At 38.8% G+C, this 25,002-nt stretch overlaps 1 protein-coding gene and 1 long non-coding RNA gene across 3 annotated transcripts in view; one reads left to right on the top strand and one right to left on the bottom strand.

The window, feature by feature from the left end:
* The first annotated feature begins 1,118 nt into the window (after positions 1–1,118).
* Positions 1,119–23,073, top strand: LOC122982729. Its single transcript, XR_006403522.1, has 3 exons — positions 1,119–1,130; positions 3,042–3,052; positions 22,968–23,073. It is a non-coding gene; the product is annotated as an uncharacterized LOC122982729 (long non-coding RNA).
* The window catches only part of chchd6a (coiled-coil-helix-coiled-coil-helix domain containing 6a), an 84,831-nt gene continuing 63,403 nt past the window's right edge, over positions 3,575–25,002 (bottom strand). For both annotated transcript variants that reach the window (XM_044352248.1, XM_044352249.1), the window contains one exon: positions 3,575–5,081. In XM_044352248.1, the coding sequence (XP_044208183.1) occupies positions 5,058–5,081 (24 nt within the window). In that variant the 3' untranslated portion in view covers positions 3,575–5,057. The remainder of the gene's footprint in view (positions 5,082–25,002) is intronic.

Here is a 25,002-nt window from a genome sequence, read left to right as displayed (position 1 = left end):
GGCCTCTGCAGAGCATCACACACACACACACACAAACACACGCACAAACACACACTCAGGCATGGGTGTTGAGCAGATAGAGTGTCGCACTAATAGATGTCGGTGTTTCTGATAATCTGATGGAGGGGAGAGATAACAGAAAGACTCATTGATTTCCCTTGTGGCAGGTCTGTATAAGTGTGTGCATGTGTTATTTTCTCTCTGTGTGTGTTTAGGTGGGGGGCTCTTATTTTAAATAGGCTGTAAGACACATTGCATGAGACCCGTTCTGACTGTATCTTGTTGGATAGGTGGAGAATCGCACATAACCTGCAGTTTTTTAAACACTAGGACACAAATCTGGTTAGTTAAACTCATTCGGAAGAGAAAATGAAGCTGAATGATAAAACTGACAGTGTGGAAATCAATAACAGTTTACAAACCACCTACCTGAATTAGCCTTGACCTGCTTGCTGTAGTTGTGTGTGCAGTTTTCCTGTGCAATGAGGGATTATCACCAACATTTCAGGTACGCACATCTTCAGTTTTACTTAAACTAAACATGTTTTTAGATCTCATCCATTACCTTGGTTACCTTGAGAAGCCGCTGGATTCGCAAGATCACGTGCAAATCCATCTCGTCAGGCTTCAAGTTACGCGCTTGTGTCCGAACCACCGGCGGTTCGGATCAATCAGCATCATGAATCCAGCTGCCTCGCAAGGTAAGACGGTGATAGACAGATGATTCATCCAATCACCTGCCAAGTGTTTTTTTTTTTTTTTGAAAGTGCCTGCCCTTTTCCAAACAGTTTCCAAGGACGACTTCTCAGATGAGTCTGTGTAACAAGCCATCTGGCGCATCAGATTATTACTTTGGTGAGCACAATATTATCATAGCTGACAGAAATGATGGCCAAAACTGTGATAATAAGAACCAAGCTGTAGTAAACATGTCATTAGGACAAAGATATGTGAATAAAATGGAAAGAAAAACACTCAGACCCCTTTTCCTTCCGTCTTTCTACACAAACATATGATTACTGTACAATGCACACACACAAAAGAAACTTGTCCCAACAGGGACAAATGTGTATGCAGAGCTGAGTCTCTAGTCCATACATATTCCACAAACTCCTACATTTCACAGAAAAGTTGTCACACGCTGACATCTTCACAATTCTTCTTCTTCTCTTGAAGCTACATATAAGAAAGATTTTTACCACAACCTTCCCCTCGTAAACATGTAATGACAGGCGTGGGTGTTTACCTCGGCACCTGCACGTGCAGCATCTCTCTGAGAGGCTCAAGCAGACACCAGAATACTCCTCGCTCTCTTTCTGTATTCTCTGTACAACCCCCACCTCCTACCCGAGCCCCTACATCCCCCACGTTCTGCGCTCTCTCCTTTCCCTCGCTGCAGTGGTAATTGGGTATGACACGGGATCAACAGGGAGAGAGCAAGGACGCATTTGAATGCGCCGAATGTCTTCCTCACTTCTCTTTTCTAACATGCTGCCTTCCAGCTCCCAGCCTTTGCTCACCGCTGTTACCGTAGCAACATCTGCGTGTCCGCATCCTCCACCCTCCCCCCTCCACCCCCGTGTCATTTCTTTGATTAAGATTGGCCGCTAGTTCCCAAATGTGTGTGTGTGTGTGTGTGTGTGTGTATTTGTGTGAAACAGCTCGACAGTGAGGTGCATAGCAGCAGAGCGTTGCCAGCCAAACTCTGTGCTCCAAGCCAATTACCACTGCCTCACTAAAGAATTTAAAGCTACAACTCAGGAAGAATTACCCCGAGCAGAGAAAATGTAGCCACTTGAGTCAAACTTGTTATATTAAGTCAATCAAGTACATTATTGCACACCTGGGTACACCTCACTGTTGCTCACAGATGATACGGCATCTTCTGCTGTAAAACACACACAACTGCTCTGAAATAGTGCGCACAGGTTAGGAAAAAATCCCTCTAAATGAGGTGAATCACTGAGAAACAATTACCTAGTTTTCATTAACTGACTATAATCTTACTTTTAAAAAAATTAACATCCAGCTCAGGCACAAGGACAGCAGTCTTCTTCACCATCCTCCTAATTATGATCATTTAATTTACCTCAGGCTAAACGACTCACAGCTTGTCTAATTGTTCAAAATGAAATCTTTTATTTGAATATGAATTTGAGTACAATTTCATTACTTTTAAGGAGCTTTTAAGGAGCTTTTATACACACACACACACACACACACACACACACACACACACACACACACACACACACATATATATATATATATATATTTTCACATTAATGTTTTCCTCAATAATTTTGTGTTCTGAAATCTTTCATCTTTATACATCATGTCTTGGGGCTTACTCCTAACAACAAATAACATTGATCTTGTCTTCCACATACACTATGTAGTGATGATGAGGATTTTCTCTTGACATGGTTTCAACAATACTTGTTTATCCACACTTGATGTTGTTGCTCCCTTTATAATAAAGTGTATTCCCTCACCATGAATGACAGAAAAATGAGTTGAGCCTGAATGGACAAGGTCCTCAGGAAAAGCGCCACACTGCAGTGATTTTGGTCACTGGAGGTAATAGCAAGTGTGGTTTAATACTAGAGCCCCTATTCTGTGAGCAGCAAACACTCCTTGGGAAGCTACTTTGTCAGAAATACAACAAAGAGCAACTGGTGAGTCGGTTTACAGTGCAGCCAAACAAACTCACAGTGTTTAAGTAAAGTCTAGAATTGGCTTTTTTACATCATGTCATGACAACTGAGCTCAGATTTCATGCTGCAAGAAATGCAAGCGGTTTTCTAAAATGTCAATGCAGAAAATGACCATGCCTTGTTTTGTAGGCATATCTGGAACAACGGTTGCAGTCAGTGTTACCTGCAGTGACAAATACATTGTGTTTCCTGTGGTTTCTTCACAACAAAAGCCATGCCTGTTTTGCCAGTTGAATGCTTTTAATGTGAAGCAGCCGCTTTAGGAAATGTTGGGTTTGCATTAACAGTAACTTAATACAGATCTGATAGAGGTGTAGGAGAGAGAACTGTAAACAGTGAGGCTGGTATCAATGAAATAAAATTAGTAACACTGAATTACATATATGCATTGTTTCCTTTGAATCCCTCATGTGTGGGTAGGTAATTTAAATCCAGCCTCTGGAACTTCTGATCCTGCCACTAATATGAAAAAAACTAAATGAAAAAAACTACATAGAGAGGTAGTTAGAAACTGTAAAGAAGAAACTGAAACTGAAAAAAAAAACCGCAATCTATAAATTGTACCAAAAATGGGGTTTGTGTTCCCAAAAATCTTAAGGGTTATAACTTTAAGCAATCAGGTCCAATAAAATTAAAGTCTTGTATACTGTGTCAGTTTAACATTCATGTTTGTGGGGAGTCAGCTGGCTCAGTCAGAGAAGGATCTGATGTTTATGCTCTTTTACTGGAGTGAATGGGGATCCATCTTGGAACATGTTATCCACTTGTCAGTACAACATAGGATGGATGAGCACAGGATCACACTTTGTAACTTCTCATCATCTGAAAAAAAAAACTTTGGCAAGAGACAGACAAAGTATATTCCACAGATTTTATTAATGAACAAAATCACAAGGTCTCATTTTAGTGCAATCAATTTTCTTGTCAATAATCAATATTTCTCATATGCCTCTTCGATGTCAGACTGTAAATGTTTTCTTTCTCTGTAGACGTTTGATGTCTCATTGGTGTCATCACACTGTACTCTTTTTTCTCAGTTCACTTCTTCTTGTATCTTCATGCAGGAACTCGCTGACACTGTATTGCATATGAAGGGCTCTTCAAGTCCTAAAGATATTTTGTTTACAAGAGTCCTGAATAAACCCACATCTGTATTTTTATAATGAGCTCTCCATCATCATCAGCTCCCTCTTGTCTAGCTGTTTCTGATTGTGTCAGTATAGTACTTCCCTTTAAAGACACTTGGACTTGATCCCTCACAGGCCAAAAACTCTACGGCAATCTCAAAATTATAGTTCATCTACTGAAAAAAGTTACAGCTAACAGTTGCAGTACGATTTTTACTGCCACCATTTTAAACTTAAAACGGTAAAAACTGAGCTTGTGAGGCTCAGTCTGAGGTGCCTAATTGGGGAATGCCCACATGGCAGGTAGTGCGTTGCCCCTTGTTGCTTCAGCAGTGTAGGGTAGCTTGTGTCAGGCTCAAACTAACTATCCACCTATCTAACCAAGGTTTCTTCATATTTTATTATTATTCTGTAAAGCATTATCATTTCAGTTTGAAAGATGATTTGAAAGGGAATTATGTATTTCTTTCAAGGGATGAAAAAAGTTTAAATGAAACATGTTTAGCTTTGAAAAAGAACAGAAATAAAGAACATAAATTGGCTGAGTAGTCTGGAAAGAAAAACTAATGACGCAAACAAGACCGTCACAGGATATGAATGGTTTAATAAAATCATATAATACATACACAGGTCAGATGAATTTCAGTCAAAGCCAGGATTACCTGAGCTGATTCCTGTGTCATTAAGAAGTAGAAAACCATAAAATTTAAAAGCAATAAAGCTCAATCAGGTCTTCTTTCAGCCAGATCAAAACATGGACGGTCCCTACGCACTCGATTCAGCTCATATTTGAAATGTTTTTCTCTTTATCTCAACAAAAGCAGCAGAATCATGGACGTACAGTGAATTTCACATTCAGCTGATGGACGAATGTGCCTGAATGCATCTTTACAGCTCAAATCTTAGAAATGCCTTCTGCCGATCTTGTGAAATGACTGAACTAAAAGTGTACTGACTCAGACCATGAACCTAGTGTAATACACACTTTTTTTTTCAAAAGCTTCCCCGTAGAATGTAGCAGTGCAGAATAATAGAGCAACTTTAATGGATGATACCGTGGATAAATAGCATAAAAAGAATGTTTTAAAAACAAGGCATGCTAACAGCAAATCAACTCTCTTATAATTCAGAACAGGAATGCAACAGGTGCCGCTCTTACAGCCAAAGTAAAAGCCTGCGTCAAATAACTGTTTTACCCTTTTCCTCCCTCTCTTCATCCATGGTTGACCAGCAAGTTCTAAGAGAAAAAGAGGAAAAAAGGAATAAAGAATTAGTTTACACTCCTGTCGCATCCTCTGACCTTTGAAATGCTCTTAGGTGCAAGGATTGTCCATGTCTTCTGCGTACTTTGCTGGCTTTAACTGACCGTAACTGAAAGGTCAGACTTGGTAATAGTAGGGATTATCTCAATAATGGAGAGGAGTGAACAGGTTGACCGATGTTACTCACATCTAGATTGCTACTCCAGAGGCTTTTTTTCTGTTGCAACAAATTGCAACAACAAGAGAATTTCTCTCAACAAGTTTACTCTCAGCTTGTGACCGTTGATGCAGTTATTGTGTTTGCACTTGTTGAACTTCATAGGATTGTTCCCACTGACATACTAAATAATTCTGCAGTTTTTTGACCAGTGCACTTTACAGTTTGGCATGAGTGTTTTTGAGCTCTATGAGCTATTTTATGTTACTTTACATTCTTTATTTTGCTAATGGCATTCAACAGGTTTAGTCTCTTTCCATTATTTGTATTATTTTGTCCACCCAGGTTATATTTGATATTTTTAAGAGCAGTTGGACATGTAGTGGGAAGAGGGAAAAATACAGTAACAGAGTTACTGGCTGGTATCAGACATGGCCAACGAAACAGCTCTTCTCATTTCTTTTCAAATAAGTGCAATCACCACCAAGGCATATAAATTGTCTCATAATGGAGAGGAGAGTCCAGGCTGGCACCCCTCGTGGAAGGTGCAGAGTTGTTATGTGCTAAAATATCCACTCGACCCCAAATATGCGTCAAGGGTATATGAAGTCCCTTGTTGATTAAATTCACATTCATGAAAATTGTGAAAGCCTTGAAATTACAGTATTGCATAATGATTTGCACAAACAGTTTTATGTTGGAAAAAAGTGATTCACTCAATAAGCTTGTGCAGTTGTAGATAACTTGTAATGTAGGAGAGCCCAACTGATATTGGATTTTTGGGACCGATAACAATATTGATATTTGAGAGTGAAAAAATCTGGTTAAAATGTGCTGATATTTGTCTTTTAAACATTAAACATTTTCTATACAGTAAAAGACAATTTACAGTTGGACAATCTGTGCCAGTGCTCTTTGGTGGACAAACTATTTACTGTAATGGCAGCATCGTTTCTAAATATACCTACCTAGGGTGTATCTGAGGCATTTCTCTATTGCTTTTTTCTGACTTGTCAATAATCTCTCATGACAGAAGTGCAATGTAGAACCCTTTAAAACTATTTTGCTTGTTCTCATTTCCATCCATTTTAGCTCTAATGAATCCTTTCTGGAGGTTACAACTTAAAGCATCAGAGGGTTTTAACTAGAACTATTAAAAGGAAGGAAAAAGGAATCACCTTAAGGGTTCAGTGACGAACCTTCTGTTCATCTTCACAAATGTTCCAAAACAACCTTTTTGTGTTACTGAAAGAAAACTGTGCATGTACAAGGGTTATAGCAGGGACCAGCCTTAAGGATGATACTCAAAACTCCTCATTATGCAAGACATCTATCTGGAACCCTGCAGGGACATTTCAAGTAGATCAGGTAAATTCTCATTTATGATCTCTGTACATCTTAGCATTCAGTTCCTCTAAGGGAGACACAGTGACCTCCAACAGAGCTGTAGCCTACCAGGTCTACCTAGCTTCTATTTGAAAACATGCAATTAATCTAAGGAATGCAACCTCCATCTTCCAACCAAAGATCAATGAGGTCCTGGAAACCATAACAAAACTTTGTCCCTGAGAGAACACGACACATCTGACACGATGATTCCAAGCTACAGTGTACGACCTTGTCTTAAGTACGGTAAGAGGGCTTCACTCAGATCGTGTGCTCTCAATCAACACCATGAAATCTTGGCAAGATGATGCTGAGAGAGCCACAACCGATTAAGCCAAGGTGATAACTAGCCACTTGGAATTGAGATTTGCCACCAAGAAGATCCATTCCAAAATCTTGGAGAAAAACCCATCAAAATGACCAATAAGAGCTATGTGATATATAGTATCTTGTTAGTGAGGCTGGGGTTGCTCATGGCCGTTTAATCGTAGGTGACTGGCCTTCCATGTTAAGGTCAATAAACTCTTTGAAGCCTTATTAGTTATTATTTATGCTCTCCTGGCTATGATTATATAAGCTGATCACCATGGGGAGGCTTGACCCTGACTACCTCATCTACCACACAGGACTGCAACAAACAGAGGGCTAGATTTATTTAAGCTTTAGCAGCTGGTTTTCAAAAGCACATGTGACGCATTCTGCCATAGACACATTTAGTTTATTTATCAAGCAGCCGCACAGGGCTAGAGTGGCAGTTTGCATGTCATTTGAGCATCTGCCTCTCTCCTTACTACATATTCATTTTAGGGATGACTGCAAAAATAATAGGAGGAGACATGGTAACAGAGGATGATTATGTATTTCACTGGATTTATTACGGTCATTAGCAAATGTCAGTTCTGCATGGAAAATCTACTGCCTCTGAAAAGCAGGGGTGAAAAAAGCAAAGATGGGATTTACACAACCTACAAAGAGTGAATTAACCTTATTCTGCAGAAATCTAAATAACATCAGACATAGTGCACCACAAAAAATATCTTGAGAAATGCACTGTATTAGTTATATAATAAGACCAAAGCCTCGCTAACGACTCTGTAATGCTGTGCTTTGTACTGGGCTTTGAGCTAAATGCTAATATTAGCATGCTATCATGCAATGCACACAATAAACCTTTTTCACAGCAGACATTTTGACTTATCATGGTAGGAAATGCACAGGTGTTATTAGTAACATTAATAATGGCTCTGTTGTATTCCAGTCAGCCAGCCAGCATGCACAACACCAGGATCCTAAAGTGGAAGCAGCTAAATGGAGTTCAGTCATAATTTACTTTATTATTTACACCTTTGCTTTTATACTTTGACATGTCAAAGTGTCTATGACAATGCTAACATGCTGCTGTTTAGCAGGTATTGTTTCCATGTCATTAGGATTCATTTTCTGGGCTCCATGAATATCTGTACAACATTTCATGGCAGTCCATCCAATAGCTGTCGAGACATTTCACTAAAAACTAAAAATTCTGAAGTGTTGGACTAAGACAGACTGACATCACCATCCACTAGCGTGCCTGCAAATAAATGACATAATAATTATAATGGCCCATAAATAACTAGAGCAATAATTATCAATGAACACAATGTCTGATTGTTTTGTGGCTAAAGATGAATAAGTGGTTCACGTGGTTTGTGTTCATAACAATGAATTTGACCTTGATATTCAACAAATTGTGAAATCACTACAGGCTACAATAATACTTTTCTGTCTTTTGATGAGAGATTAACAACGAGCATTCGACTGCGTCTACCTCAGTATTCTATTGAGATATCAGCTGCATCAACACCAACTCCACCTCTACCTGCTGGACCTACTGCTCTGTTCCAATCTGCCTTTGTCTCCACAGATTGCTGTGGCTTGTGTATATATTGTCCCTTTTTTATGTCTCTTTATGTCACTCCATCTCTTCTTTGTTTCCCACACAGTTCGTTTGACTCCTATTGTATCAGACCTTAATAATGTAATATTATTGTTTTATGAGTAATAGTTTTCATCAAGTGGAGTTAAATTGCAGCTGAATCAAGATCACTATGTTATCATTAGTTTAGTTGTGTACAAAATGAAATATATAACTATTGGATTGATTTCTATGAAATTTTGTAAAAATATTTGTCGTCCCCAAATACATCCCCAGAGGATGTATTCTTATTATTTTGCAGGGCTGAAGTCTCCTGGTTGACTGGTTGATTAGTTGGTCAATATGTTCTCATCTGACCAAATTCTCATTGGTCAAATAATCGCTGTGTTGCTTTCATAAGGAGAAAAGTGGTACATCAACAGCCTTCCAGGATTAATCCAATATTTCCTGCGGTGGGAGGGACAGACTAACAAATAACCTGAGAAAATGGGGGCGTATTCAAAACATCCCTGTTGTTTTCATAACTTTAAACTCACCCAACCTAATGCAGACTGCTGGGTTTAACTTTACTCAACAATTACTGAGTGTTTACTGAACATACAGAACATTTACTTAATCAGTGTTTCTCCTATAATTATAACGAGAACCCCCACCAGGCCGAAAAAAAAAAAATTTCTTTTACTGCCAAAAATAAAGCCAATTCCAATTCCCACATATCTTTGAAACTCTCATCTCCCTTAAATCCAGCCATTATTATTAGCAATTATTAGCCCATATTAGCATGTTAAACTAAGATGGTAAAGAAGGTAAATATAAAATGCTGAACATCAGCATGTTAACACTGTCCTTGTCCTTGTGGCATAATAATGACGTTAGCATTTAGCTCAAAGCATCGCTGCTGTGCCTGAGCACAGTGTCAGTCTCACAGAGCTGCTAGCATAGCTGTAGACTCTTGGTCTTGATATCTCATCATTACATCTTGTGTATTTGTGGAACCTGAGGACGAATTAAGCTTTTTCCACCTTGAAAGAGTTGTACTTTGCTAATTCACTTGTGTTTTTATGCAATTTAACTGCATCAACCTTTACAAAAACTAAATAGAGATTGTGTCTATCATTAATCCAAGGGTATTCTTCTAAATAATTCAAACAAACACTAAAATCTTTAGCAAATTTGCTTTGGTTTCCCAGTCAGGTATCGATCACGCTCAGTCTTGCTTGGCTTCAGAGGCTGAAGCAGCAGCAGGGATGAGGGTTGGTCTTGAATGGCTTCTGGTGCCACTGAAGTCCTACAGCTCTAGTAGCCCATGTGGAACAATGCAACAAGCTAAATTGGCTGAAGGTTCGGGGTGCATTGACATAAAGCCAGCTGGTAGAGATACTGTGTGTATGAATGTATGTGCATGCGTGGGGATCTGTGTATTTGTGTGTAGAGGGCATGGTATCTGGGCTAAGCACTGTGGAGTTCACTCCAGCTGTGAAACTCAAACCATTAAAACCACAGAGAGACTGAAAGAGCAGGGTGATCAATATGGCTCCCCTCTTCTGTCCTCTCATCTCATCCCCCGGATTTCCTCCCCTCACCCCCGTTCTCTTCCCATTCTTCTGTTCCCTGCTCCTATCTGCTCCATTCTATAATCTATGATGTTCCCCTCTTACCTCTTGATCTCCTCTTTTCTAATATCATTTTACCTCCATCCTCTTTCCTTTCTGCTCTATTCTGCACTTCAGGAGGCACAAATAGTGGGTGTTTATAGAAATGTAGCACAATAACATAAATGCAAACCTGAGAACACATATTTCCTCTCCTTCTGTTCATTTATTTAATTCAACTTCATTTGATGCTTTAGTATGGTTATACATATAACCGTTCACTTGAAGGAGGGAAAAAACAAATAAAACTACAGATGCTCTGAAAACATGTCTACAACTTGGAAGATAAACTAAGCTTTTAAGACCATTTTCAAGAACAAATAAAAAAAATCATTTGAAATAAATCTACAAAATAATATAAAAATACATAACAATGGAAAAAGACTCCTTTGCTGACTAGAATAAAGAAATATTTTAAACCCTTTATTTAACTTTGAAAATATTTGATAGCTTAAAACAACATAAAAAAACCCTTTAAGACTACATGTATTCTGTATTGTTGTTCCCCTCTCTAACGCAGATACCTACTGTGTTAGCTTAGCTTAGCATAAAGACTAAAAGCAGGGGAAACAGGATATACCTCCTAGAGTAGTAACATTTAATGGTACTGGTAAGCTGATTTTGAAACTTTGGACAGAGCCAGGCCAGCCATTTCCCATGGTTTACAATCTTTATGCTAAGCTAAGCTAATCATCTCCTAGCTCTAACTTCATACTTAACCAAGCGGTAACCTCCGGGGCTGAAAAATGAAGCCAATGCAGAAATGCTAAAACCCTGCATTCTCTAATGGCCAGCAGGGGGCGACCCCACTGGCTGCAAAAAGAAGTCCGATTGAATGGAAGTCTATGAGAAAACGACCCTACTTCTCTCTTGATTTATTACCTCAGTAAACTGTTTCCTAATGAGTTTATGGTCTCAATCACTAGTTTCAAGTCTTCTTCAATAGAGCATGATGTTCATTTTGTAAATTATGGTCCCATTTCATTTAAATTTGACGACAAAGCAGGGTATGCTTTAGGGCGTGGCTAAGTGGTGATTGACAAGTCGCTATCATGCCGATAACATTGGTTACGTAACCATTGCCTATAGGTGTAGCTGCTGCTATTTCACAGTGTATTTTCAGTTCACTGAAGTTAATTGTAACACATTGGTTGCTTAAAAACAGTCTTGTTCAGTGTTTGGTTGTAATAAAAGACCTATCAATGAGTTGGATGATCATTTTTTCTGGTAAGTACATTTTGTTTTAACGGTTTTAGGCCTGTTTTTTGCTAGCGAAAATTAGCATTAGCAATAGTATTATCACTGTTAACCATAGTCTGTAAATGCACCATGCTAACCTCGCTAGCAGCTAGTGCTATGATCAGCTCCACCCTCTCGTCCAAATACGGACACTTCTGGCTCCAAAAATCAAAAATGGTGATGGCCAAATCCAAGATGGCGATGGTCAATTCGCTACACTTGAGGCTTCAAAACGGCAGTTTGCAAACCAATGGGTGACATCATGGTGACTACATCTGTATTTTTTACAGTCTATGTACTTAACAGACAGATACCAGAGTGGTATTGATCTAACTCTTTGTAAGAGAACACATAAGAGTATTGAACTATTCCCTAAGATATGACCAATTTTTTTATTAGTGGGTAAGAAATATGTTCCGCTGTGAAGAAAAATGTCTGTACTTAAGAGATTCAATGCCAATCGATTAAGAAGATGGTAAAGACATAATGTAGCTTCTTGTCTATCATAGGCTTTGCTTAACAGTGTGATGTGCAGTGATGTTAAGCATAGCCTACTGTATGACTAAATAAAACATTTATACAATTGTTTAATGGTGTACTACTGACAGTAGCATAAATGACAAAAATGATCAGTGCTCTGACTAGTTCTAAAAATGGTATTGTGCATTTCTACTGTATAAAAAAAAACTGGTAGCACCTCACAACTCACCCGGTAACAAACTAATGGATTTCCCACCTGTTGCTCTAATTGAAGGTCCAACCTGAGTTAAAGTAGTCACTGCCTAAGAGGACATGCAGGGGTTACATCACCAACTCTGCCTTGCAGATAGCACACTGGTATCTGAGCTCCTACAACGATCCTATTTTCATTTCATGTAGCTCTTTGCTGGGGAGATCAGAGATGGCGTGAGGGGAGTGGAGAGAGAAGAAGAGGGACACGGCCAGAACACAGTAGGAGATAGAAAGAGAAAAACAAATAACAAACAGAAAGTCGGGAGAGGTAGAAGAGCAGCAGAAGTCTGCCTGTTCTCCATTCTGCCTGGCCCAGCCTGGGAGCCTTAACTCAATTGGAAATCAATTTTATCTGATGACTGACAGGCAATTGGGGCTCCCAGGTGATAGGCTGAGGCTCTGTGGTTGATAGGCCTGACCAGCCCACTGCTGAGGGATGGAGGGATGGGGATGAAGGGGAATATGGAAGAGAACATGCACTGTAAAAATTGTGTCCACTTACAAATTTTCTTTCCAGTTACCAAGATAATCAGCTGTCTTCAACACTTCTATCAAGAATACACCTGATGATTCATTTCATTATCAATTAATTTGTTGATTATTTAATTAGTCAAGTTGTTTACTCTATATAATGTTAGAAATCAGAATTTCTGAGAGCACAAGCTGCAACTTGTTGCTTATTCTGTCCAACCAACAGTCCAAAACCCAAATACATTTACATAAACAGAGAAAAGCAGCTAATCTTCATATCGGAGAGTCTGGAAACAACACATCTGACATTTTTACCTGATAGATGAACTAAATATTAATCTATTATCAAAAAGTCTGTTTACTTAATTTTCTGTTGATCCACTAATTAATTCTTTCAGCACTTTTTGAACTTTTTGACCTTACAGCGTGATTATGTAACATCTGCTGAACAGTGCTCCCTATGACCACAGGTTGTAATTACAGGATAATGCCACATTGAAGTTCTCTTAATTTCCCAAGAATCTCTTGAGAATAAATAGAGCTGGACATGGCATGGCGGGTCACTGCCAATTAGCCCCAGTGGCCAACTGCATTATGCCAACAAAATGTTGCTGAATGTTGCAAACTTGCCTGCGATGTTCAGTAATTTTATTAATGTGTTGACAGATTTGTATTGTGTATGGAATATTAATTGGACCTGAAGTTTTTATTTGATCCTATAAAGTTTTTTACTTAACTCTCTTTTGATGTTAAATTTAAAAAACGAACTACTGAAATGGACAAGAGTGTGTTTAATTTCTGATAAGTTCAACTATTTATTTGCGAGAGGAAGATTTTGTGATTTCTTCTTTCAAAAGCTACACAGTCTGACAACCATCTCACCTTCACATCAGTTTTTCACATTCTCTATCTGGTCAAATTGGTGGGTTTGTGATGTGTAATTATTTATTGTCTTGTGCAGACTAGATAGAGAGGACCAGACCTCTAAAATCAATAAAAATAAATGGTGACGGCTTGGATGACATTTCTTTGACTGACATGAAAAACTTCACTGCTTCACTCCTTCACTCCTCCTACTGCAGCTACTCCAAGTGGATGGAAAATCATCTTGGAGGGTCAGATACGCCACTCACTTCTGAAAAAAGCTAACATGAACACAATATCAGACTTAATAATTAAGTAAAACAATAAGTAAAACAAAAAGGAAATTCAGTCTGATTTGGAGGCTCATGAAGTATCTCAACTCTGACATCATTTTCCTTCTTTTGGAATTGCAGTTAAAACAGAAATCTCACAACTACTTACTTGATCTTAAAGATTACATGACCCCCCCTGTGTGCTGGTTAACTGTTAAGAAACCAGGGGCCACAAAAGAGAGACATGTACTGAATTGATGTGTATTAGACAATTTTAACTTCTCAGAGATTAGGATTTGACAGTGTACCTTACCACCTAAAGCACTGAGAAGAGGCTATGCAACCATAGCCTCTGGTCATTAAACACTATAGAGCTTTGGAAGAAGTTAGTGTAAACTCACTACACTGGAGCAGCCAGTACCCTCAGGCCAATGCTAAGGCAAACTTTGTATTAGGTCAATTGGAGGCATAGATGAAGATGTAAGATTTCACTAGATCAAAAACAAAAAACAAAACAACAACAAAACAAAATTACAAAAATAGAATATGTGAATACAGGTTTACACGAGTCATCTTTTTAGCACAATGTAAATAATAAGCTAACTTTGGTACATTTGCTCGACAAAGGATTGTCAATAACTGCTGTTCAACTATAAAAAAGCAATTTCAAAGTTTCACATGAAAGTGAACTTGTCAACACAGCTCTGGGAGCAAACAATACCACAATGGTATTTATTTATTTACAAAAGCCCAGAGAAGGAAAAAAAAAAAAATCGATCTCTTTTGGCATACAGGGTGTGAACTGGAGAGCAATCACAAAGGAGAGGCAGGCCTCAACTCATAAAGAGAAAGAGGGGGTGGAGAGACAGATGGATTGAGTGACAACAGGACACAAAAGGGAGGCTGGTATAAAGTGGACCATTCCGATAATGTTGCGGCTGCTTCGAGGCGACAAAAGCTAGTGAAAAACCCACCTAAAAGCCCTGCTGCTGTCCTCTCTTATCCCAGCTGGAGGTCTTGGTTCCACAAAACCTCTTCCTGAGTGTGCGAGAGGGGGGGGGGTCGATAAAAAGCTGACCAGAATATTGCTGTGAAATGCACCCAGAAAAAACAACTAAGTGTGTCAACTGCTTATGCAGCCGTGGTGGCTTTCAACACAACACAATGAGAGGCTGTGTTGAATGATTATCAGGACCCCCATCAGGAGCTCAGAAAGAGGAAGAGAGAGTAGGGGGTCTGGTGGCACAAGCCAACAGCCGTGGTGGCGCTCAGAAAGGTCAGGGTACAGCGAGCGACGGGTACAAAAGCTGGTGAAAATGCCTCCCTCAGGAGGTAATTGTGAGAACCCTCAACTTAACCCACCCCTCATGTCTCCACATCCCCAACTCTTCCCTGGTTTGAAAGCTTTGAGGCGTCTGAGGGCCACCGAGGGCCACGAGGCAGATGAAAGAGGAAATAGAGGCTGTAGATTCGACTTAATGTGCTGTTCGACCACACAGTGCAATGCAACAAAAGACAAGGAAATACAGGAGAGGGAAGGAGAGAAAGAGAAGGATTGGGACAGAAAGAGGGGTGGCCAATAGAGACTCAGTGAGCGTCATTTGAAGAAAAAGAGTGACTGAGAGAAAGTTCCATGTGTAAGAAAACAGTGGCCAATAGAGGTGGAGGTGTGCAAATTTAATGTCTGAAAGAGGGTTCTGGACAGAACAGCTGCCACATAGTAAAGAAGACATGAATAGCGTGCACAAACAAAGGAAACACACAGAGGTGGCACATAATGGGTCAAAACACCTGCACATGTTGTTTTCCATATCTCTATGATGTGCTTTTAAGCTTTTCCAACATTAACAGGGCTTCTTTGGTAAAGGAGCCATTTTTCATTCACTTTCGTATTGGCACATCCAAGCCATGGCCAGTGTGAGGGCTTTCTTCTGTTAATTTAAAGAATCGACTGTTAAAATGATTTGAATTCATGATATTAAGTGAAATATGTATCTGACATATACTGTTAAATCCTATATTCCCAACATCATTGATTTGGGACTCAACTGAATAAAAAAAATAACACTTAACATCAGGCTGGAACAAAACCATCTCTTTTCTTAAAAAATGACTCATATATGATTAACTGATGATCAAAATAGTTGCTGATTAATTTAATAGTTGTCAACTAATCCATTAATCGACTAATCGTTGCAGCTCTAGAGATTACCTTGAATATCTGTAATACTCACGATATTTTGGTAAGTCTTTAAAACCTAATATGTTGAGACAGAAATGTTCACTATAAATAATTGATAATTGAATGATTAATTCATATTAGGACAGTATTTTTGTCACGTGTTCAGTTTTTCCCAATGATAAACAACATCTGCTGTCCAACTCCTTTTAGACTTGGAATTTGTCAAGTCATAACCTTAAAAAAGTGACATAACCTCAGTAAACATGCTGGTCCCAAAATCACAATGATACCTCTATGGATCTGCAGAGTTAGCCCTAAAATATGAATAATAAAGGCTTTAAGAGAGTCTGCATTGTTTCTCATTTTACTGTTATAACTACAGTGGCCAATCCTGACACCTTTGGAGAAATCTAAATGCTTTAAACTTACAGCAGGAAAGGGATCCTCATTAAAGATTTTAATTGTAGGTTTGGACTCATGCAACAACAGTACAGCTGAAATTTGACAGCAACTAATGAGAATAAAATTCAATCATATATCTGCTTTAAAAGTTTTACACAACACTGGCTATGAATCATGTTAAGTCGCCTCATGAACACAGACACATGCATGGACAGTAAAAGTTTAATTTCCTGTCAAAATAAAAAGGTATGGTTTCGTTCCGATAATTTCTTATGAAAGTTTTGTGATGCCGTTGTCTTTGAAAACCCTCAGCTTTCCATCTGATTGAGCCGTTTTTCACAACACTTAGCCTGAGTCTGATGGGGAAAAAAGAAAAAAAGGAAAGAGAACTCTTATTCACCACCTAAATATCTAAATGTACAGGGCTGTTATTTCACCAGAGTGCTGAATAGCTAGATTAAAAAATATAACCCACAGAGTACACAATACAAGACAGACGAACAACAAAAGAGACAGAGCGCGAGCGGATAATGATGCTTGGTGGTGATTGGTTGTGATCGGCTGTACAATGATCAATGCCAGCTTGAAAGGAGGCAACGCTGATGGTTTATGATGGAGGGAACAACTGCCAACAGTATGAAAATGAAATCAATATGTCAACTGCGGAGCAGAGAGAGAGAATTGAAAGAAGCGGCCGAGAAAAAGAAGAGGGTTTAGAAAAAGAGAAACAGACAGGAGACAAGACAGAATAAAACAAGAGAGACAAAGAGAGAGGAGTAGGCACAGAGAGAAAGGGGGGGGAGGGAACAGTTGCAGACAGACGCATAAGCTAGATGAAAGGTGTTGGTTTAAAGGAAGCAGTGGCAGAAAAACAAAATTGACAGATGAAGAAAAATTCATTAAAGATAGATAAAAGAGACACTATAGTAAAAACAAACTGGCGAACAATTAGATAAACCAACTGGCAAAAGGTCTAAGAAACTTTTCTACAAACCCTCGGCGTTGATGATGAAGAATGCTCGGGCATGTGTGAGTTGTGTATGCATGTATGTTCAGGTAACAATAAACATTTGCATGGAGATATTCAAAAAAGTAGAAAAAGGAAAAAAAACTTAAGGAGACATGTCTAATGCAGCAGTTTACAAAGAAACTGTATCCCTCCATCCCTGATAATAAATTTGGCTGTTTTTCACTGAGTTAGACACTCATGACTCCAGAATCCAACTCTGTAGTGGACCCTTAACTAAACTAACCTTAACTTTAAACCAAGTCTTCACCCTAAAATTAATGATTAAGAGGATTTGCTTTTTGTCTCCACAAGGGAGGCAAATCCCCACAACATGATTTACGTCCCCACCAGTGGCGGCTGGTGACTTAAAAAAACTTGGGGAGGACAGGAGGAAAACCAACATGGAATCTTACAACAAACCACATCATACTATATCATTGTCCCCCACCCGATGAAATCATATGTTTACATTGTTTCTAAACAAAGAAGTGCTCATTTTAGCCGTGGAGTGGTTCAGGATGTGTCATTTTACCAACAAAGTGAAATTCAAATTTATAGTATTGTTCTATTGTGACAACAAATTTATTTATTTATTTATAGTTCTCATCAAAAACAGACAACATATCACATGATTTACATGGGTTTCCTATGTATTTTCTTTGTATAAAGAAATATATAAAGTACCACAAAGCTTGTAATGTGATACAGGTACAGATCAGTGCTGAACACTAGAAAGATTGAACACTAAAAACATTCACAGATCTAAAAGTGTAGGTTCACAACAGAAAGTATTAATGCATGTATCAAATACATGACTTACACACTCTTATCTATATGCACGACACACAAAATATAGTCTACAAAGCTGACATGTTAACACTTGTTATTCTAGTTACTTTAAGCTTATTACTCAATATAAACTCAGCTTAAAAACGAACTGAAGAAAATGTCACAAGCAAGCAGCCAGACTTTCTGTACACTCATTCACTAATCACACAACATCAACAGGTGACTGAAAAACCACTCAATTAAAAACTGGATCAATTCGAAATGAATGAGTGAGTCCGTTACAGCTCACTGTAACTTCAACAAAACTAACCAAAGCACATGATATCATATATATATATATATATATATCAACAGCCACAGAGATATTTAACCATCACAGATAAAATTAGCGACCAAAGAGACAGAGAGAGAGTAGTTGTGTTTGACTCACGTTATCTGACGTCGTCTTCTTTCTTTCATGAAGATGAAGTATTCATGTCATTCATGTAATCTTATTTGTTAGTAAACAGAACTTTGTGGCTGCTGCTTAAACAGTCTGCTATCATTAGCAACAATGACAAACAAGCTAACTCTCCTGGTTGCTTCTCGGGTTGCTTCTCTCTCCAGCCTCCACGGTGGCGTCTTGCCACTGCTGCACCGCACAGTCCAAATCCATCCTCCCGTTTGCTTAACAACAGTCCTTAACAGTCCTTCCATGGATGTATAAAGAGTCCGTCAGGCTGCTACAACAAGCTAACTGTTGCATTGGCTAAGGCAAGGAGCTATCTACTGCTCATTATCTACTGCTGCTACTCTGCCTCACAGTGCAGAGAATTGAAGATGAAATCTGGAAACTATCATTGGACCAACTCGATGTCAATATTGCATTCTGGTTGTTGATTAATTAGGGAGGACGTCCTCCCTTGGGGCGCCATTTTACGTGTCTTGGCCAATCATAGATTAGCATGAAAAAAAAAGTACATTCAATTGATGTAAGAGATCACACCCCCCAATGCCCCCCACCACCACTTCACACACACTGCTCTTTCTCCTCCTGCCCTGCAGATGTCGCTGTTGAAGCATTTGACCAGAATTTCAATAATGGATTTTTCCAAAGAAGAGAGAAAAAATATTTTATGAATAATACTGAGATTTGGTAATGGTTTATTTCAACCAAATATTCTTTTTTATATTTTGATCTCCCTCTTGCCTCTCAAAATATTGAGGATCAACCTCCTCTGCCTCTATGGACCAGCCTCCACTGGTCCCCACAAACACACACACACACACACACACACACACACACACACACACACACACACACACACACACAAACACACACACACACACACACACACACACACACACACACAGAAACACACTCAAGGTCAAACAGCCAAAATGCAATGAGGGACAAACATACTCTCAAAATGCAAGCAGAGCTCAGAAAACACCATGAAAGATAAATCAATGCTATTTGAAATGTTTGTGTGAATCTGTTGCAGTCAACACCATACACCATGTCTTGAATTTTCTCTGCATTTCTAAATGACCACTGCTTTTGTTTAAAGCCAGGGACACTATAAAATCAATAAAAACAACTTTCACTTGCATCTACAGATCGTCTTGTCTGTGGGATCCATTGGATTTGGTGAACAAATGCCATAAAAAAAAAAACCTCATACTGATACAGATATTTTTGTTTAAAAAAAATTAAACATTGTAAAGGAGTGTGGGAGATTCAAAAAGTTGCCGACCCCTGCTTTAGAACATACTTAAATATTAGGCTATGTGGTTTGTGTTTGAATTCATTTTTACAAATTATGTGTTCGTTCTCCTTTCAAACTTCAAACGCCCAACAGCATTCATTGATTTCTATGTGAGCCCACACACTGGCAGCATCAAGTTCGTTACAGCTATTAATTTTATTTATAAGAACATTTCATCACATATGAATAAACAAGCTACACAATCCATTTTACCAGACATGTTCAATGGTACAATTCAACTTCAGGAAAATAACACTGAAAGTAAAACTTTTGGTCAATAGACCCTTTTTCACTGCTCCACCATTATACCACCGTGTTCCACAAAGTCTTTATCAACTTTTGTTCAGCACTGTGAGCTGGGTAGAAAAAGAAAAGTTCAAGGCTTCCTTAAGGCTTTTTTCCCCCCTTGTCTGTAGGCAGTCACAGCTAATGAGGCACAAACAGACCTTCAACTGAGAACAGAAAAGAAACAAGAAACTGACAAAAAATGTGCCTCAAATGAATGTCACATTTTAAAATCAATTCAACACCTTTGCAAAAACGGCAGAAAACTACCACTGAACAATTTGTTAAGATTTAAGAAGATTTAAGAGTTTTATTCCTGTTTTCTCTTGTGGGTAGGAGGTAACACTGGTTAAAGCGGAAAGTCACAAATAGAGTGTCAAAGGATAAGTGCTATCTGCTCCATGGTACATCAACCTTGTAGAAAAGTTCTGCACTTTCAAAGAGGATAGAAAAAAGATTTTATCCCCAATTAAAGCAAACTACATTAATTTAGAAGCCCGGTGTGAAGCTCCCTTGCCTCAGATTTTAATATAGGATGATTTCTCTCAGAACAAATATAAAAATTAAGAAGAACTATGTTCCTTAATTAGGCCTAATTTAAAGAAAGCTACAAGACATTTTGTAATATTTATTCACGCATAGCGGTGAGGTGAATGTGGAGTTCGACTTTGTGTACGCTTCGTACATTTTGTGTCAAAAAGTGAAGAGTAGATACTTAAGTGAAAGTGTGTGAAACTTTCTGTGTGTGTGGTGGTCAGTAGCAGGTCCAGCAAGCAGCTGAAGCCCCTCATTCTTCTTCATTAGTGTTGACTGCTGAGGGGCCTGTCGTCTCTCTCTCTCTCCACATCTTTTCATCCTCTGTCCATCTCTAACCCTTTCTCCACTTTTCTCCTGACAGTATCCACTCATCTTTCCTTTCCTGCTTTTTACCTCCTGATACTCACCTTTTTCTCAAACGTTCTTCTTTCTCGTTTCATGTTTCTACCCCTCACTCCTTGCCCTCATCTGAGTCTTTCTCCTCCATCTCTCTCTCTCTCTCACCAGCACTCTATCCACATCTCCCGCCATCCCTCCTCTCCCTCCACCTCTGTTCTTTAACTGTCCACCTCCTCCTCTTCATCATTTTCCCCTCCTTTCTGCGCTGCGCCTCATTTTCTTCCCTCTCTCCCTCAATTGTTCCCTGTCGTGTTTTCTATGCACTTACTCTTCTTCTCCCTCCGACTACTCATATTTTCTCTTTTTCTCTATTTTCTCTTCCTCTACTTTTCCCTCACATTCATTTCTCTTGTTTATTTTCTTGTAATGTCTCTGCAGCTTTGCACTCAGTCCTCATCAGAGGGTTCATCTCTCCTTTTTCTAAACTCTTACTTATTTTTTTCTCCTTCATATTGCCTGTAGAGGAAGCCTGTTCCATTATTTGTTTCACATGAACTGATCTCTAGCTTCTGCCAGGAACATTTAATCTCAGCTTTCACTTCATACCTAATTGTTTCTTCTTTCTCATTGCTCTCTTGCCATGCTTTAATGTTTGCTTGTTCCTCATCCCATATATTCCTCTTTTTCTATGCCCAGTCTTTGCCATAGCCTTTCTCTTTTCTCTTTCTACCGTTTTTTTTTTTTTTTCAGATTTGTATAAATCTACAGCAGGTTGTTTTGTGTTCTTCAATACTATTCTTTGTCCTCAGCTTTCTCTTTGTATTTTTCTTCAGTTTGTTTGTCTATATTGTTATCTACTAGCAGAGTAGCTGAGCTGCTGTGATCTTTGTACCGGCATGAGTCCTGTTCAATCAACAATAAAACTGAATGTAAAAGAAAAAAGAAATCAATACTAGGTTTCATATCGCAGTGATTCAGTGGCTTTGCGAAAGTCAGTGTGCATTCAGATCGGCAATAGACACAGATTTATAATCAGTATATCAGTATTGTCAATAGGGCTTTTCTTTGAGAATGGACTTATCAGAACTTGATGAAACTATTTTCTTTTTCTCCGTATCTTCTGCTGTGCTATCCGCAGGGAATCATACTTGCACACTAAGCGAGCCACAGAAAAAGCAGACAGGCTCCTGCACAACAGGCTGGGCCATTTTGAATCACAACAGTGTTCCTAAAAATTCTATACCATTCCTCTGTGGGTCCACAGAAAGCTCCCATGCATTAACTACAATCCTGCCCTGCTCTAATGTTCTGAGGGGGACAGAATACTAGAAGCCCTCTCTCAATATAATGCAATTCAGTACATCAACAACCCAGCTCTGGTGTAATCACCATGGAGTTCAGTCAACTACTATCTGACACAATGGCAACAAAAACAGAACATTACATCTTCATAAAGTATTTACCTTTATAAATCAGGGCTGTTCAGCTTTATAAGTCAGAGCTTTTAGATTTTACAGGTGGTGCTTTTATAAGAGGACATTAGACCTTAGAAAATAAAAGTTTAGCTAGATTGTGAGGGAAAAAATCTGTCACTCTGAGTACAGTATGGGTGGGAAAGTCAACAGAACATCTGACTTTAATGTGACGGTGAAGGTCCCCTCACCTTAAAGCGGCTATAAATTATATATTTTAATATAACAATGTAAGAGTGATGCTCAAATTGATAAACCTACATCAGAGCATTATCACCCAACTCTGCAGCTCCCTTCAGCTTTACAGAGCTTTATAACAAGTTTCACCTCATTGTTTCGCTGTCCAGCTGCAACTTTACTGTTTTGGTTCACTCTCAAGGCTCTCATAGCGTTGTATTCGGCCGCAGCAGGCAGCTGCTACACTACCTGCTTAGCACCAAACTACAAAACGACACAGTTTGCGACTAGCTGGTGAATATAGTGGAGGATTGAACAGCTAAAGAGTCAGATATTTCCCTCAGGAGTTGGTAGAGAACAAAAGCAGAGCTAAATGAGAGAATATTGGACTTACATTCACCATTTAGACAGAAACACGACTCCAAATGAATGATAATGTTACTCTGTAACTGCTGGATGTGGAAATAAGCAACTGTTTGCTACCTAGTTTGCCATTTCCATGTTAAAAGGTGATGGTGTGACAGTAATGTGTCCACAATTTGTTTCCGCTGCCTCCAAGTTGCCAAAAAAAATCAGTTAATGCAGGTTTAAGTACTGATTTTAACTCCAACGATGATGTTTCCCTAACCTTAACTAAATACTTACTTTAACTTGAACTAAGATCTTTTCCTACACCTAACCAAGTGATTTTTGTGCCTAAACCTGATCAAGCCATGACCATAGCATTGTCACATCATAAAACATATTTAGTTTTCAATAGTGATTTATAACGTTTTGGTAGTCACAGACAAATTGTGTCGACCTGACTGAAACGGTCAGTTATAACTTAGTACGACATAAAATCTTTGTTGTCCTACCCACTATTTCACCTGCCTGTAGCCCTGGATGGGATAATGTTAATGACTGAACAGTTAACAACCCGATTTATTAGCTAAGCACAGGAAAAGGGGGAATCTAAAGTGTAAGTCATTGCCCAGAGAGGGAACGTCAATCTTAATGCATCGGATGATTTTGGAAAAACATCTTACAATATGATAGCTGACAAAACTGACATCTCATCAGTAAGTCCTCCTACTCCCTTCTATACTACAGCATAGCTGTCAGGGACTGAAGAGTTCAACAACTTGGTCAGCTAACCAAGAACATAGGAAAAGGAGGATTATAAATTGCAAATTTAGTACAGCTGTGCACGGAGGTATACTCACAAGGTATAGTCAGTCTCCTTTTTCTCTTGATGGTTTTTATTTCTAGGTCTCCTATCTCCTCCTAACAGTTGTTAAGCTAGTCAAGCTATTGTGCCAACACAAGTTTTTCTGTCCTGTATTGCCTTGGTCACCAGCAATTAACGTTGATATACTACCACTGATCAGTTGGTTAGCTTTCGCTGTAATGCAAAGCATATTATCTCTTCTCAAGCACCACAAAAGAAATTCCTCATGTTGCTACTTGTTTCTGCTATTCCTGAAGACAAATATTCATTAATGGATAGGTCCTGACTTTTTAAAATCTGTCTTAATAAAATACTCACATTTGCTATGTTGAAACAGTTATTGGTTGCTGTAATATAATGTAATTCCTCCTCTTCGTTCTGGCTGTGAAGTAATCCCATTCTAGTCTGACTGCACTGTAAAAAAATGGGGAACAGAATCACCAGTCCTCGCTGAGAGGAAAAATACATTGTCAAGTTCAGCTGAAACTAACATGTCCTGACAGTCACATGTAGGTTTACTGTTGGTGTTGTTACCTGACAACCATCCTGCATGTGACTGCCAGGAGCTATCCTTCTGCTGCAGCAGCAGGGAGACACAGTCTGGGGGAGCATAAAGACTGTTGGAGCCTCATATTAGCTTCAGCTGAACTTAAGAATAGATTTTTTCTCAGAACGAGGTATGTTTTGGATTTCTAGTGTAGTGTAGTTGCGTAACCATTATGGAGAGGAGGAATGACCACAGCGACCAAATAACTCTTAAAACACACATGGAATTTGAGTATTGTTTCAGATAGACTTGTAAAAATCGGAACCTATCCTTTAATCATTTATTTTACCATGTGTTTGCCAAAATAAATTCATGACACAAGAAGATGACGGCACGACATGGAAAAAAAAAAAACAGGGCTGGAGAGTCTTAGATGTATCAAGAAAATGTTTAAGTACACAGCAAGAGGAGTATCTTTAAATCTCTTTCACAGTCACTCCTGTAGTCTCTAAACTTTTTTGCTTTATGTTTTGCATCACTCTGTAATTCTACCTCTGTCTTCTCTCTCTGT

This window comes from Thunnus albacares, chromosome 5 (genome assembly GCF_914725855.1).
Source record: "Thunnus albacares chromosome 5, fThuAlb1.1, whole genome shotgun sequence".
NCBI classification, from domain to species: Eukaryota; Metazoa; Chordata; class Actinopteri; order Scombriformes; family Scombridae; genus Thunnus; species Thunnus albacares.
This window is presented reverse-complemented; position numbering and strand designations above follow the sequence as displayed.